At 38.7% G+C, this 17,794-nt stretch overlaps 1 protein-coding gene across 5 annotated transcripts in view; it reads right to left on the reverse strand.

The window, feature by feature from the left end:
• The window catches only part of TPK1 (thiamin pyrophosphokinase 1), a 307,366-nt gene that overhangs the window by 109,147 nt on the left and 180,425 nt on the right, over positions 1–17,794 (reverse strand). For all 5 annotated transcript variants that reach the window (XM_017823218.1, XM_017823190.1, XM_017823201.1 and 2 more), the window contains one exon: positions 3,802–3,948. In XM_017823218.1, the coding sequence (XP_017678707.1) occupies positions 3,802–3,948 (147 nt within the window). The remainder of the gene's footprint in view (positions 1–3,801; positions 3,949–17,794) is intronic.

A 17,794-nucleotide genomic window follows, 5' to 3' on the forward strand; every position in this document is an offset into this window, starting at 1 on the left:
GCCTCATTAACTCTTGGACATCTTCTCATTTCTTGGTCATAAATCCTATTACCTTGTATTACAAACTGCCATAAAACTCACAGATAAAAGATAATTTATGCTCAGTGTACAGAAGCTAATGTTTCCGTACTCCTGAGAAGCACAAAACCAGAAAATGAGAAAGTATGTATGTGAAACCTTAAGCCATTCATATTGAGCATGGCTAGCATGATAAACACGACTCTAAGGGCCTAATGCTTTTCAGCCAGGGTATAGTCTAATAGTAATTGATATTACCAAAATTTCAAGCATAAAATGCATGAACTGTTGTATAAAATATTCTGCTTATAAAGAGGGATTACTCATTAAAAATTCAGGCTTTCCTTCCTCTCCCACTACAGAAAGAAATATGACCTCTATTCAGTACACAGGTACTTTTTTTTTTTTTTTAAAAAATTTCAACCAGCACATTAGAAAATGCTTCAGAACAAGCATCACCTCCTGGAATTCTTACAAAGTCTCCCTATTTCTGACTCCTATTCTAATTAGTGTTCCATGGCACACAAAAAGTAACAACCCTTGAAGTTGGCAAAATCAAAGGCAACCTAATCTTCTATTTGCTTTTTCTCTGAAGCAATTTAAAATCTTCAGGCTTTGCCACCGATTTTAACTGTGTTGGTTATCTGCTCAAAGGAATATTTTGCTTTAGTGAAGACTGAGCAAAAGTGCTCATTTAGGCTGCCTGTTATTAGTTTTCCTTTCCCATTCAGACAAGAGAAAATCTTTCACTGTCAACTTATAAATTCTGGAGCTACAAATTAGGTTCTCATTTCTTGGGCCCTTCCAGAGGGGCACCTCATTTCATGCCTGCTTTTTTTTTAAAAAAAATACTTGCTTAGTAATTTGACATATATTGGAATTCATTTATCTAAACTTAGATACCTACACCATATATAGTTAGATCTCAGCCTCCCACCCATTTCTCCATAGAGACCATGGAGACAGATATTTATGGGGTGTAATTATTCCCACCTTTTTTTTCCATTTTTGTTAGAGGAGCTCATCCTTAAAGGTCAGAAATGAACATTAGAGAGTTTACATCCTTGTAGTTTTCTTCATTTTCCATGCCAAAACATTTTTATCTATATATTTCAGAAACTTGCACTGTCTCTCCATCTATTTCCCAAGAAATGCCTCAATACTCAAAGTGCCCATTACTCTGACATTCAGTACTTGGATAATTTTACTGGCTGATGAAAAAAGGCTTTGTTTACCTGGTCCCCCTTGCTTGGTCATCTGCAGTGGATCCCAAATCAGACATTGTCCTTGCTGTCTTCCTCTTATCACCCTGAAGACTTTCAAGAAGTCTATAATCATGTTTCCTACAGCATGTGGACCCTTTACAAGTGTGTTAAATACTAATATATTTCTTCTGCTGTAACCCTATACATCAACACTGTAATAATGTGAAATCACTCTCTTTCAAAGCAATTACTTAACAGATTTTATGGTGTACTTACATACGTACTCACACCATCCTCCTCTTAGTTTCTGCATTAGTAATTAAAAATTCAGCACCTTGACTTGTTACTCCCCTTTGTATCCTTCCTAGGGCTGTTATGGGATTACCAGTTTATCTGCTGTATCCAAATATTTTAGACTCTGCCAAGGTACACATGATAGAGAACCACACTCCTGATATTGTGAACAGAGGGCTAATGTTATTTTGAAGCAAAACCATAATTATATTTTGGTCATATATATTATCCCAAAATCCAATACAGATCAGATTCTTCTTCCCCAAGAGAGAAAGGTTTCAGATCTACATTTTATAGAAAAAGAAACATGCTCTTAACTTTATAGTTTGCATTAGCATTTGAATCTCAGAACCTTGCTTCATTTGTTGCAGTTTCCAGAGACTTGCATTTTGAAAAGTCAGTGGTCTCCCACTGTGTTAAACTCCCTCCTACCTTGATTTTAAATTACAAAGGGGAGAGGAGGGAAAAGAGAGAATGTCATGATTGTGGCTGTTTGCAAGAGAAAAATACCAGGCTGAACTTCATACAAAAAAAAAAAAAAGCACTTCCAAGCTTAGGATCCTTGTATTTTTCTGTGTATAAACTACTCACTTGATTTTTATCTAAACTAGGTAGGATTAATGTTATTATCTGGAGGTACCACGACAGCTAACTGAAGATGCTGACAGTGACAGGTTTAAACAACAATCAAAAGCAATTTTGTGTCAAAATTAGCACAGAGATTGTTTAAATGGCCTGCCCCCATATCTGCCCTTTATTTCTGTACACTACAAACAGCCTGAAGTTACAGAAGTGAAGTTACTGACAGCCAGGTACGGCAGAAAAAAAATAATATCCTGTAGAACTCTCCCCATCTACAAAAAATATTACGTGCTTCTTGTACGGCATTATTAAAAACAGAACAAAGAAGTTTTCAGCAAACACAAACAATTAACAACCTCCCATTTCTATTTAAAATGCACAGATTGTGATTTTTTTCAAGTTATAAAGGGTTTAATTATTCATGGAAGATTCTTGTGAAAGCAGTCTTAGGCATGGCATTTTAGAGCTACTTATGGAAAAGACGAATGAAAATAATTAAAAGTCTTTCCAGTTCGAGCAAGAGCTTTGTAAGCTAAACTAGGAATTCTCCATCTTATCTTCAACATGTTCTTAAAAATATCCTAAAATAAATTTACAGTGGTCGGTGAAGTACTGCAATCACAGATCAATCACAAGCAAGTTTCTCCTCACTTTCAGATTTTAACCAAAGTTATCGCTTAGCCCTCCCTCTTTCCCCCTCATTCCTGCCTCTATCCATTTAGCTGTGTAACTAATGATCAGAGTAATTCCTCATCATACTGACAAAAGACCTCCTGTGCCTACTATCTTTCCTGTAGACACAGTGCTTCAAATTGTTAATAGAGTATCTGCCCCTGTGGCTTTAAATCTATAAACTCATAGAACCTCATTAATGCTTTTCTCGAATTACAATGAAGCACACCTGGTGCAAGGTTTTGCCTGTGAATGTTATTTATTTTAATGAAATAAGCTTTCCAAGAGAAATTGGGAAAATTAGGTAAGCTTCTAGAAACCTCGACAACAGGAAAAGATATTTCCAAACAAATAAATGAATCACTATTAGAGAACAGTGTTTGATGTTTAGATTTGCCTTTAATTTAAATCTTAGAAGCAGAAGATCAGCAAGATCTTTTGCATGTGTTGTTTTATGAATCAATAAATGCAGTAACAGACCTGAAAAACCACAAAAATAACACATCTTAAAGAAATTCTCTTGCTGATGCTATATGGATTCCCATCATGATGAACTGCACCACTGGACTGCATAAGAGCTCTGCCTGATGTGTATGTCAGGAATTCCCTCATATCATCCTCTCATGTCTTTCTTTTATTCTTATTGCAGACATCCTTATTGCTACTCAACATGTAAAAGGGCTATGTGCTAAATTTAAACTTACTGGAAGGGAATTTAAAAGGTTAATTTTACTTTTTTCCCATTTATAATCAAAATCCTATATTTACCCAAATTCAGTTTTCATAGTTTCTGTTTTTCTTCTTTCTCTGCTTTAAAAAAAAATCTATTCTGAACAAATTCAACAAAATCTTTTCCAAGGCAGGAATGCAGATCCCATCATTTGCTGTTCATTTGTCTGCAATGTATATTATTAGGCCCTGACCCTACAGAACACAATTGAAAAAATGAGCACTTAACGGTGCAAGACCTAAGGTGTCAGGGTGGGTGGAAGGTCAATTTTATTATAAAGTAACTTTTCACAACACTTACAGGTTGAAGCAGGTAAATCAGTGAGCACTCCTGGATAACTATGACTGGAAAGGGAGTGATATTTGTTGCATGAAAAAGCGTTTCCACTGATGCCATTGTTTGGTCAAAGCGTCCTCCAAGTCCGCCCAAAGTCACAATCACATCAATCTAAAAGATAAAACAAAAACAGTCACCGAGAAAACTCTCAGGAATGATCTCTAGACCCTGAAAATCCACAGTAAAATCACTTTGGGAAAAAAAAAAGAAAAAAATAACTACTGACTATAGAAAAGAGAATGTCAAATACAGTTATTTACTCCCATTACCAATAAATACCATTATGTGATTTTGAGGCTGAGTAAATTCACAGACAACATGTGGTACTTTTTAAAAGGATGTAACCATTCTCCATAAAATACAGGCCAGTCTTCGAAGGTATTCATCTGTCTGCCCTAAATATATGGAGCCTAAGATCTATCACTCCATATGTAAGCTTCTCAGGCAAGTGTGGTATATCTGAGCCATAGTATTCCCAGTTCTTCACATCATTTCAGTATTATCCTCACGGTTTATAGAGCAAATAAAGGAAATTTCAGGTTAGGGCCATTATATGTCATTCTCATTCCTGCCACACAGCATTTCAATGTACAAGCAATACCCCTGAAAGGCTGGCTCTACCCAAGATTAGAAGTACTGCTGAATAGGAAGTTCCACCCTAAGCAACTGGGACATCATCTCTGTCAGGGACAGAGACAGGCACAGGAGCGCTTTCCTGTCCCAGTCCCAGATACACAGAAAGTGCTATTTGACTGTTTGCAGTAGGCCATGGTGTTGGACTGCTCCTGCTCAGTTCCCTCACACAAATGTTCTAGACTTTGAATACTTTATTTCCTATAATCAGAAAGGGAGTATTTAAAAGCCTTGGTTAAGAGCTTTCAGGTCCTCAGACAAAAGGTCATTGAGTGTAAAGTATTATTATTATTACTTCCATAATGTTGATCAGTTTTGTTCATTAACTGTATTTTAAAAAGCTACCACTAAGTCATATCTAGGGCCCTAACACATTGCAGCTTTAAAGTCTTTAGAAGCTGCCTTGACAAAGGCCATCTGGTGAAGTTTTCAACTTTATAGAGCTTAAGTCTATGGCTGCTGTGATTATATGAAATTTTACTCAACCCAGGAGCCATATAATGGTGCCCTGTGAATCTGGAATGATGTATTAATAGCATCAGCTTCTATTTTTATTACCAGGTCTAGGGCTTTATGATTCTGTTGAATATTCTTTTGCATGAAAATTGTCTTTTCCTTCCTTGAAGAAATATACCATTTTTCTCACCACCAGGAAAATACCTGAGAGGCCAGAATGGATCAATATAACACATTATATTAGCAGCAAACACTGAAACAAAAAAACTATCCTTGTACTGCTGACAGCATGTATTTTATGTGCAGATTACAGATCACATAGACCTAACGTACCACCAATAGAATATGAATTGTAGCAAAACCTATTCTTAAACAGAAGATAAAACAGCAAAAAGTAAAAAGCATGTGTTCCCAGCTAAGCCACAATACCATAATATATTTTCCCTTTTATTGATTCCACTGTAGAAGCAAACTGCTTTTGTTTGATTGGTGATGACTGTGAGTTAAAAGGGCGGATCAATTCTCTGAAGATAAAACTATTAATAAGACCCATCAACAACAGTTCCCTACCAGACAATCAGCAGCAAAATGCTCCCATCCTCCCCCAGTAGAAGCCATTAGGGAAATCTGCTACACTAACCTGGAACCACAGTGAAGTTAAGGTGTCTGGCAAAGGATCAGGATCCACATGTATGTTGTTTTTCTTCTGAGCAATGGGACTGCAGCTTAAATATTATCCTAGCCTCATCTAGAAGAAACTGAGCAACTCTGTATAGTTTCTTGGTGTATATGTCTCATCATACATGAACTTGTTTGTTTTGACTTTGATGTTTTGTACAGTTTGAAAGGTAAGAATGAAGGAAACACAGACTCCCTTTGACTTGGAATTAAAATGATGCAGTAACATTCTGAATGTGTCTTCTTTCTCTTGTAAAACTGCCAGTATGTCAGAAAAATTCTGCTCTGTTATTCACACCCATGTACTTGCCATGAAGTACAGGACATATCTCAAGCAATGAAGTGCTCAGTGACTGCAGCTTTCTGTGGTAGAGATAGCCAGAGCCATGCAAGCTGAAGAAAAACATAACAAAAAAATACTTCTGTATTTTCTAGTATGACAGAAGTGATCCCAAAGTCCTACTCCTTATTCAATGGCAACAGTGCAGTCTTGTGGATTGCTTCCCAAAAAGTAAGAAAATAAAACCAATCTAGCATGGAGTAGATACATTGAAAAGGTATTCATAAACCAGAGGTTTGGGGTTGAGGTATGTTGGGAGAAGGTTAATAAAGATATCTGAAAAGGAAACATAGTTACTATTTAGGATACTTGCATGGATTGTGAAAATGAAAAACACAAGTATGTGACAGGTATGCAAGCAAACCCAGCTGGAGTACGAGAGCAGCAGACTGAGAGAAAAGCTAGAATTCTGCACTCCTGCGACAGTTGACAGTCCTGCCTTTCACTGGATAATCTTGCAGAAGCGACAGGCATACAGACATTTTAGGACTTTCAGAGCCTTTATTTGAAGGTCTAGGTATACACACTTTGTTTATTTAACAAAAACACAGAGAGACTAAGTGCAGCAAAAGTCTCAAGAGCTTTTCCATCCTAAAGTTAACATCTCTGTTAAAAAAACCACACAACCCAAGAATTACAAACTAACAAAACAATCCATTCCTTCCCTGCAATCACTACTCCGCTCACTCTGTCAAGTGCTTAAGAAAATGGATGTGCCACGAAAGCACATACACGACTCTTGGTCATTCTACAACCTAAGACAAAGTGAATACCAATGCACAAGACACATATATTCCCACTCTACAGAGACAAAAGGTCATTCATTTTTCTACTATGATTTCCTGTATAACACAGGCCTCAGAATTAATACTATTACTGCTAATGAGCCCAGCAGGTAACATTCGACTAACACACTGTACTTCAATTGAAATGTCCATGCTTCACTTAAATGTCCCATCACCAGTCCCTTTACACAATTTGTTTTCACACAGCACTATTCATTTCCTGAAAAAAGGATATAAAATCGTAAATAACTACAAAGAACAGCTTAGATCATTGCAGGCACATTCTCTTGGACTATCTATAACCTGACTTAAATGTAATGCACAGCATCTTTAAAGACTATGAAGGTTTAATTTCGAAAGAGTTGAAGATCTAAGGGTATGACCCAGTCATATTTAAATGATACAGCTATATGTTATTATCTCTTAAAAAAGTTTTAGAAGTCACTACCAAACACCAGAGCAGTTAATAGGAGAAGGGAAGCATAAAGGAAGACTTTGTGCTTGCATTTCAGGGAGGTATTTCTTCCTTCTTACCCAAGCTGTAATTTAGAGGGTACAGTAACCAAGGGGAGCTGAGGTTTCTACCACATCAGAATGAAATTGCTCAGATTCCTGCTTCCATTCTCACAGAGACTATTGAAATGGACAACCTGCTGTAACCTTTGCAGGCTTGCTGAACACGGTCTGTTAAAACTGGTCCAGCTGACATTCCTGTTTCTGGCATGAATGGGTTAAATACAAAGAATATTTTCACTGTATGACTGAGGAACATGTATTTAAGGATACAGGAAGCTGGAAACTGCCTGCAGTGGGTGAAAAGTGTGCAATATCATTCGTTGTAATGTCAGCATCGCCATGACATACAAGAGTGAAGTCCAAGGTTCAAACTGACAGCAAAGGATGCCCACTCTTTCAAAACCATGCTCATTATCTCTGATAAGAAATACTCTCCCCAGGGAGAGGACAAACAACTCAGAGGACTTTTTTCCATATGAGCTCACTTTCAGTCAGAAAACTTGCAAACAAACATGCTTAGGGTTTGGAGAAGTGGGTAGGTGAAAGGAAAGACATTTACTGAAACAGCACTGAAAGAACTGCAAAAAAGACCTCCCCTGAAGGAAAAAGGGAAGATGATGTAAAAGCTCTGAAGTCATGATTAAACTCCCGCCCTCTGAGACCATGGAGACTGTCCACTGCTAATATCCAAGACATTACTATGCCAATTACAGGTTAGAAGTCAGATAGCTTCCTTTATCACCTCACTTCACTGAAATCTTTACATCTTCCACAGCCTTTCTTTATTTTCTGTCATTCATAAGCCTACTCCTTTAATTTTTGAAGGAATATGACATAGACAATAAAATTATTGTAGTAACATGCATGTACATTGGAAGCATATTTTATGATGAAATATCTATATATTGAAGTATATCATATGTTGAAAAACAATCAAGTAGTAATGTGAATACTAAATTTAATATTGCTTTATTGCTTCATCACTTCAATTTTGACCAGTTTACCAGAAAAGCATTTTTTTCTTCATAAGGCAATTTGTCAAATTAGGATGTGGTTTAAAACTCCAGATATATCTTTTCTAGTCTTTGTATCAATACTGAAGACTTTAAAACACAGCAAGCACTTCCCTTGACAACAAATGGGCCAAAGTAGATTTTAGCTCATTTGTCCGTAGCTGTATCAGAGCTCTTGTGCTGGCCAGATCACAGTCATTTTTTTATATCATCCTCAGAATTGCAGTGTAAATTTAATGAACTATTAAAATCCTATTACCCAATGTTGACTATATAGCAAGTTATCATACATTTTCGTTGATTCTACTAGCTCTCTAGCTCAGTGTCTTACATGAAGGTATGGCATTCATTTCCTATAGGAATGATAAGCTGAACCACACAGCAGCATCTGAACTTTGCTCAGGTAGAATCCTCTTTACTCTAGCCAGAATTTCCTTGTTGTTTCAGACATCTGACTCTTCATGGGAACAAGAGCTCTCAGCCAAAGGCTGCCATCCTGTCTGTGTACCTTCAATCAGCTTCATCCTCACCTCATTGACTCCACTTATCTTTATATTATATTGTTCCAGCTCCTTCACAAAACATTTCTTGCTTCTTACCTTCATTTTCTTACATTCTTATCCAAGTGCTTTCTCTATTTATAACCCTTTTTATTTCAAATAAGAGGTTAATTCTTTCTGCTAATGACAGTAAGTATGCAAACAGATTGGATTTGTCTGCTTAAAGCAAGTAACATGTATGATGGTAAGATGGAAATGAGAAAGATAATCTCAAAATCCAGTAACAGATCTGAGTAGCTGGAAACATTTTAAACGTCGTTTTACTACTGACTTGTATTTACATCTCTGGTCAAATGACCTTATTTCATTTCAGTGCTTTGGCTTTGCTCTTTCTTGCAGGTAAATGGAATGTTTGAGAGTGTATATAACATCATCTGGCATTAATTTTGTGGAACATAAACTTCATAACCATTGTCTTAATTCTTTCTTACTTAAAGAAACCTAATCTAAAAAAATCTACAGGAACTGCTGGACTCCAAGCAATCTGAATTTGACTGATTGTTTTTTTGCTGAATATTCGTGTTATGACCTTGATCAAACAGTACTCACTGTGTCTCAGATGGAGTAAGGACACCAATAATTCCCACTCTGCTATTGCTGGTCAGCTGGAGAAAGCTCTACAGTTCCTTCTGCATGTGAGATCAGGGTCACTGGAATTCCTTATTGCCTCACATTTTCTGGCTGAAAGGCCTGTCCTCACTCCAGACTGTTACCATGCTGTTGTGAGTAAGTAAAAGTGCACTAAAACTCTTAAAGCAATTTATTCACTGAGGCTTTGTAGGAAAGTGTGTGCTGGTTTTGACCCAGACACATTTATTCTGTGCATGAACAAGGATTCCAGGACTATCAATCACGTGTCTGCTGAAAAATCATAAAATCTCCTCATCTTTTAAAGCAGTATGAAAAGACATTCAGGAGCATCAGGCTAATCTTTCTGTTCACATAACTGAACCACTGTTGTCCACAGTTCTCACCATGGTATTGCCCCCATGGAAGCACAAAACCAATAACCAAACTATCATATCCCTAATAAAGGAAGTCCTGGATTTGTATTAGCAGCAATGCAGGAGGCCCTAAAAAGATTATGCTGAAATGGTCTAGCAAACCTCTTTAATGATCTGTGAACACTGTGTTGGGCACATGCTGTGGCTTTAATAATTTTGTATACTGCCTCTAAGAGTTAAAAAACACAAACTATCTAAAACTTCTCATCAATGAACAACTCAAGGAAGAAAAAAATTATTCCACCCTCTTCAAGAGAATCTGTTAATTGCAAGCTTTGTATTTTATATTTCACTTAACTCTGGCTGTCAATCTTTACTGTAGTAGCCTTTCTTCCTCTCCCTCCAATACATTTCCACGTTGTCACAAGATCAGTGCGTCAACAGAAGTACAACATGCTGGCTCCCAGCCAGCAGGGCCCCCACTCCACTGTGCTCATGCCTGTCATTCCATACCCTTCAACTAGAGCCAGTCTGCAGCCTGTGCAGAAGGGTCGGCAGGTGGGAAGGGCATTGCATAAGGAAGAGGCTCTTTCCTGCAAAGAGTCTCCCTAAAAGCCTCCCCAAGGGATACAGGTCATGATCCAGACCAGGGAGCCTTGCCTGGTCTGTGGCTCCTGCTGCAGCCTGCTGGCAGATAGACAATGTTGTAGTGGTTAGGGTGCAGCACTTTCACCGCTGCGACCCGGGTTCGATTCCCAGCCCCCCGGGCAGATGGAGCTCGTCAGCCCTGTAAGGCCATCCATCTAAGAGAAGGTCACTCTAAAACAAACCTACGTCCTGAGACCTGAGTCCTGAGTCCTGAGACCCTCACTGCCACTGTCCAAGCTTGCTCGGCCCCGGCAGATGAACCTCAGGATTAAAGGGTGGGCTCAGTTCAGCGCACACTGGGTCTCACCTAAAAAAAAAAAAACCACTGCGCAGGCTCGAAGCGTTAATGACCTTTCCCAAATCTTCGCTCGCGAAGATTGGCCATACAAATACAACAGGAAGGTCCCTGGCTACTCAGGACCTGATAGATCAGACAATGTTCTGCCTGCCAGCCCACAAACAGGATATATATCCTATATCAATAAGGGTGTGCGTGCCTTCGCAAATCTCCTTGAGCCCTGACAATTTCCTGTGACATCCCTTACAGTTCTGTGGTGGGTTGATCTCGACTGGCTGTCAGGTACCCACACAGCTGCTCTCTCACTTCCCCTCCTCAATAGGACAGGGGGAGAAAATGAGATGAGAAAACTCACAGGTCAGGACAAGGACAGGGAGATTGCTAATTACCAATTACATCACAGGTAAAACAGATTTAACTTGGGGAAAATTAATTTAATTTATTGTCAATTAGAAATCAAGTTAGAAAGAGAAAAAAGAAAACTAAACCCACCTTTCCACCACCCCTCTTATTCCCAAGCCCAACTTCACTCCTTCATTCCTGACTCCTCTATTTCCCCTTCCCCCAAGCAGCACAGGGGAACAGGGGACTGTGGTCAGTTCACACTACCTCCTGTCTGCCACTCCTTCCTTCACATACTCTGCTGCTACAGTGCGGGGACCCCTCTGCAGGGTACAGCCCTTCAGGAACAAACTGCTTCTCTGTATGTCCCTCATATACTGTAGCTCCTGCCAGGAGCCTGCCCCTGCCTGGGCTTGACTTCACAGCCTGCAGCTTCCTTCAGGGCACATCCACCTGCTTTGGCATGTGGCCCTCCGCTGCCTGCAGTGTGGCTATCTGATCTACCATGGTCCTCCACAGGCTGCAGGGCAGAGATACCGGCAGAGATACCGGCACAGGCTGCAGCTCCCTCAGGAGAGACCCACTTGCTCTGATGGGGCTCTCCAGGGGAACTCAGTGGCCAGAGCCTCTCTTGTCCCTCCTCCTGCTCTCCCCTCAGCTCTGGCAAGGACGTTTCTCCCCTGTTTCCTGTCATCCCTCCCTGCCCGGGGTTGAGGGGCCAGCACAGGGCAGCAAGACCTCACCTCATTGACATGCCTGCAGCCCCTGCCAGCACCTGGGCGCACAAAACCCAATACAAGTCCCCACTTCAGGGTAACTAATAACCCTCGTCACGTAGCTCCTTACTATTTCTGTTTCTCTAGAAGGTTGGGATGAATAGGAGATGTGCGTCTTGGCCACAAATCTCCCTTTCCTTCCCCACCACACCTTTGTGCGGTTTTGTTTCAGCTCCTGCTCAGATGCTGGTTTGGGACCCTTGGAAAGCCCACAAAGGAAGATAAAAAACCCCTGTGTTATTGCAAGGCAAGGGGGTAGGTTTTCTGTAGACAGGAGTGTCTATATGATATGCTCTGCCAGCAGCCCTCAGGCGCTTACATCCCCCCATGAACATGGAAAGCTGAATTCAACACTGTTGAGAGGTGAGCCCTTTTCCTGTGACTTCCTAAACCAGGTGGGTCTATTCCTTAAAATTAACTTTCTACCTATTTTTATTTCAATTCTGTCATATTAAGTTTAGGTGTCAAATTTTAAGGAAAGAATAACAGATTTTTAAGGGGAAACATTCCATACAAAATATGGAAAATTTAAAAATCTCAATTTCCATTATATATATAATTTTTTTTTATTATTTCATCTGAGTAACAGGTAATGGCTCAGGCACTTTCGCTGCATATCTTAGCATTTAGCAGTGAAGTCTGTATAAAAGACGCCACAAATAAGGCAGAGCTTTGGGAGACCTTAACTCTCCCACAGCAGCATTGCAGAGGACATAATTGCAAGAGGCACTTGTGCCTGGGTAGGGCAAGATGTTAGCTCTGCTGTTTAAAATGTTTCAACTCGGGTTCACACAGGTCTGAAGATCTCCTGATAGGTCCCAACAGAACAGTAATATTTTCAGCTGGTCTGAACATTAATCTTCATGACGAACAAGGGGATAATAGCCTATCCTATTACACTCCAGGGACAGATATAAGACCTGAAACTAAAGATGGAAAATTTTTCCTGTGCCTCTCAGGCCTTATTCTGTGAATGGTTCCTCTTTTGAGTGATTTCTCTGAATACCTGGGCTGTACAGAATATTTTTTTTTTGGTAAGAGAAGACAGATTTGCAGAAAGGAGCCTTGAATTTATACATTTGTTTATAAGAGGCTGGATATATTTTTATATTGAAGAAAGTAGATTACGATTTGGATGCCAATTTTCCTTTTCAGCATAGGTTCAGTATTTATAGCAGGTAATTTACACATAGCCTGAATAATTACAGAATCTATTTTATTTTTCTACACTGTCCTCTAGACTATATAAGTTTAGCCACACACTTAAAAGAAATGAAGCATGATTTCTTAAACTGGAGGCCCTTGTGAAGCTGTAAACATTTTATGTGAACATTTAATTTGAACAAAATATTGAGCTTTAATTGTTCAGTGCTTAATTGTTCAGTAGTTTAAAAGGGAAACTTGCTGAGTTCTTTAGGCAAGTTGAAGAGACCATCCCGTCAGTGAAAAGTCAAAGTAACAGGTAGGTGATTTAATAACAAGCAGCATGAGCATCAGAACTAGCAAAGCCTGGTTTCCAGTGCAGCTCTGCTATGAAGACCTTACTTCTGTTGAGCTTGTGCTACTGCCTTCTCTGACAGTGGGAATACTGTAGGGGCGTTTCAAATATTATGAGGCTGCCTCATTTTGACAATATTTGTGAAGAGTTAAATTACTGTAAGCCCCTCTGCCCCTTCTTGAACACCATTGGTGTCAGTGAAGCGGTGCAGAAATAGATGTCAGGTAAAGTCAAAGGATTGCAGAAGACAACAAGGCCTCAGGAATAACAGGCTAAACCATTTCTGCATAGCACCAGCCATACACTTTTACTTTCCAACAGCCTTAATACCTTCCTCTCCCCTCTGCCCCCAGTACTCCTTTCTAGGTAAGGAAAAGAAAAAAAAAAAGAGGAAGAGCCACCACGGATTCAAAAGCTTTGACCACTATTACAATCTCAGTGTTTCTTTTGGCTATTCAAAGGCCACACAATACTACAAAAAGAGAGAAAATGTCATGCGAAAAAAATAATCCCAAACTGGTAAGGAAGCATTCTTATATGCACTACTGAGATTAAATAAGTTTCCTTGAAGAGGATAAAAAAAGAAAAGAAGGTAATTTGTTGATTGATTCACCTACTGCTTCAAGGAACAGATCACTGCAGTTCATGAAGTTATGAAAGTGCACTCTCTAAAGCCAGTGTTTCTTACACTCACAAATGTAGAAAACTGCAAAAGTTTTTATGAAACTATCTCAACAATAGCCAAAACCCTGTCATTTATTCTTGACAAGCATCTCAATTTAGCAAGGAAGAAACCATATTTGAGATGTAAAAAATGCCCTGACTATTATAATTCGCAGTTAAAATTTACCATACTAGTACAAATTTCTTAATATGCTTAATGAGAAACTTATATACCATTAACTAAAAAGATTTTCATACAAATACTCATAACTTATGGGAAATTTCCTAGCACCGCAGTATTCATGTGTCAAGCAGGAAAAAGAACCAAACAAGTTATTTATGAAAATCTCAGGCAACAAACTGAGCTCTCACTCTGTGAACTGCACAAAAATTCCTGGTGTCAAAAGTTATGGCTGTTCAGCATTTCCTACTACAATATCCACCTCCAAGACTCTGTCAATTCAAGTATGATAGTCTTTTGAGAATAATGGTATGTCAGTGTAGCCTGACCATTTTCCCAGCATGGAGGCAGTTACATCAGCAATACCTGCTATCAGGGAGCTCTGCTCCTGTAAAGCAGAAGGTGCTGGAAGGGAGAGAATCACATCTCCTATGAAAAAGAGTTGTAAACAGGACAAAATTGGTGGTTACAAAGGGAGCAGTACATCACCTGTAGTAACCTCACACTTTCTGTTTCAAATATATTTTGACTAAGTTGAGAGAACAGTAGCTGGCTTCCTTATTAGCTTCTGCAGTCCTGTTAATGAGCACATCCTTGATCTCTTAAATCCCCTGAACTGCCTAATAAACAGTATTTTTCCCCCTGTTCTTCCTCTCCCCAATGTTTGATACAGGGTTTAACTTTTTTAAACAAACAAACTGAAATCAATGTGTTCTTCAGAATCCTAGATCAAATACAAGCCCCAGTAGAATACAGAAGGATTACATAAAAAAATTTCTTTGTATGTGATGCACTGTGTTCTTGCAGACTCTCATTTTGCATGAAATTATTCTAACACAAAGATATACTCGGTGTGTCTTGCTATAGTGGAATAGGTAGACAGCTTGTTTCCTTGGCACGAAATTAGGGTGCTTCTCTTTGGGAACCGGCAAGTTCTGATATCCTGTATTGCACAAAATGCATTTTGTCATACCTTTACAATGGAAAGCAGTAAAATAATTCAGTAGGGAACATGGGTTAGATACTGCATTTCTGGAGGGTGGACTTGGACCTTAGAGTTAAAAGGATATGTCTGAACCCTATAGGAGGGATTTACTCCAGTTGGAAGGTATTATGAAGTTCTACATTTTAGAAGTGGGAATTAACAGGATACACTTTAGATCCATTTGTTTCTTTTGGACAGGAAAGGTTCATGAGGAGGATTACTATTAATAACTCAAGAAAATCTTTTGATGCAGCACTTGGCATGATAAGAACCTTTTCATTACACATATTTAACTTCCCTGAAAATATATCTCATTTGCATTTTTTATTCTCCTTCCGCGAAGCATTAAGAAGAAAAACTCAATGGTGCCACAAAAACGGAACAGGTTTATTCTCAATCCTGCCTCCTATATAGGATTTGGAGATAAAGCCACAAACTTCAGGGTCCTTATGGTCCTTCAGGTCCAGTGGTGGAGCACTGGAACAGATTCCACAGAGCAGTTGTGGATGTCCCATCCCCATAAGTGTTACAGGCCAGGTTGGATGAGCAGCCTGGTCTAGTTGATGGTGTCCCTGCTGTGGCTTGGGAGTTGGAATTAGACGATGCTTAAGGTCCCTTTTAACCCAAATGATTCTATGGTTCCATGATTCTTATAAAAGCTTCATACTCCAGCTCCATGTCAGCTTTGGTATTTTCCAGGTCGCCTCTCCTATTCTGGTATTTAGTCACTTCCTTGTTCCCAAATTCTGGTGTGACTGTCCTCATTCCTAAGCTTTGCTTTAAAAGCCCTTCCCACTACTGTCCTGGATCCCCAAAAGTCTTCAGAAATGAAAACAAGTAGTGTTTCATCATGAAATTACCAACTACTAACATGAGCAGCAAAATTACAACTCAGTCAGGAATGGAAGGCAATGTATTTAGTGCTAAAAAAAGTCAAATCATCAGGAATAACCTCAACTGATAGAAAAAAAACAAACCTAAGCCGAACAGAGCACAATAGTTGCAATAATTATACCCTTTTTCTGTAGGACTGTTCTTTATATAAAAAAATATTCTCTTTTAAAGTATTTTCTAATTTTTGTTTTAGAGCATTTTCTGTTTTCCTTCAAGGTCTTTTTCCTCATGTAAGACAAAGCAGAGAGGGCTTAATAAGCTGTTTGGACACTGCATAGCTGAAGGTGGTAAATGAACATCACTTCATTGTCTTTGCTACTTCATAAACAGAGGACTGCACTGACATTATGTTTAGCCTCCCTCAACAGAAAAGAAAGTGGACTGATATGACACTTTCTTTAAAAATGCAAAGAGAAGAATGTTTGCATTCACTTAAAAGAATTAATATCCTAGACTGCTGACTGATTGAACCTTTAAAATGTAATTTGAAAATGGAAATGTTAGTATAGCATGCCTTTATTGCCAAGGGTTTTTAGGAAGAGTTGGTTTGGATATTTTCCCTTTTTCATATTGACACTGGTACTTTTATCAATTTAAGCACACTAACATTAAACCACTAAAAGGCATGTAGGTTTCAATAAAATTCATTTTTTATATCTTCAGCCCATATAACTAAATGAGCTGCTTTAACTTTTTTTAAGCAGAAAAGATAATAAAGTTAAATGAAAAGTCCCAGAGCTTAGTTTTAAGACTAAATAGTATTTTAGATGAAATAGTTAAAGAAAGCAGAGTTTGTAACTCTGAGATAAAGATAAAGGTTTAAATCTGTCTTTATATTATGAGGATTCTTCTTGGAGCTGCAAAATTGATAAACACACTTCCAAGTCTCACTGGTGTGAGCTGCTACGAGCTACCTGTGAGTCAGACCAGAGAAGCTGTTATGGAAAGAGCATTTGATGAAGACTGGGAATTGGAGTATCACCCCCAATTGTACCACTAGCATGCTGGGAGACTGTGGACAAGTTGCTTCTGTACTTCTGCTTTCTGATCTGCAAATGGAAGATAATAGCGTACGCTTCTAACGCAAGATCTGCTGATCCCTAAATAAGAGATATTGTAAGCTTGCCTATCATTTTGCCAGTTCAGTTGGTTTCTTGAAATAGCTTGTGTTAAGATGAGAGAAAGTTAAGAACAGAAAGCAGTACCAGGCAGAAATAAGTTTATTTGAAGGGCTTGTAATGAAGAAAGGAAAGTATTCACATAACTACAGGATGAATTAAATAGTGATTAAAGCAGTAAAGCTTTAATCTATTAGTGTGCACACCTAATAGACCATAAACAACATGAAAGAAACACACAGCAGCAATAAAGACAGAGTTATTAAGATATTTAAAAAACACCACTTAGGGCAGAATGGTGCACTGCCAGAAAATGTGTGCGTTTACAAATGTACTTGCACATACCTGTGTGTGCATGCATATTCAGAGTTATGCAGAAAGAGAAGAGAAATATCTAACAGCCTTTAGGTTGGAAAGAAACTTCAGGAGTCAGATTCTCTTGGTGGTACTTCACTTCTTCACCCATCCAATAGAATGCAATTCACAAACGAATTAGGGCTGTGGAGAGGGAAGATTAAGCCTGATTCTAGCTTGCAAAATTTTGTTCTAAAATCACTGCAGTATGCAATTATAAATACATATAATTAGGTGACTTAGATTTCATGAAATGACCCAAATGCTGCTTTCTG

This window comes from Lepidothrix coronata, unplaced genomic scaffold (genome assembly GCF_001604755.1).
Source record: "Lepidothrix coronata isolate B3197 unplaced genomic scaffold, Lepidothrix_coronata-1.0 Scaffold3, whole genome shotgun sequence".
NCBI classification, from domain to species: Eukaryota; Metazoa; Chordata; class Aves; order Passeriformes; family Pipridae; genus Lepidothrix; species Lepidothrix coronata.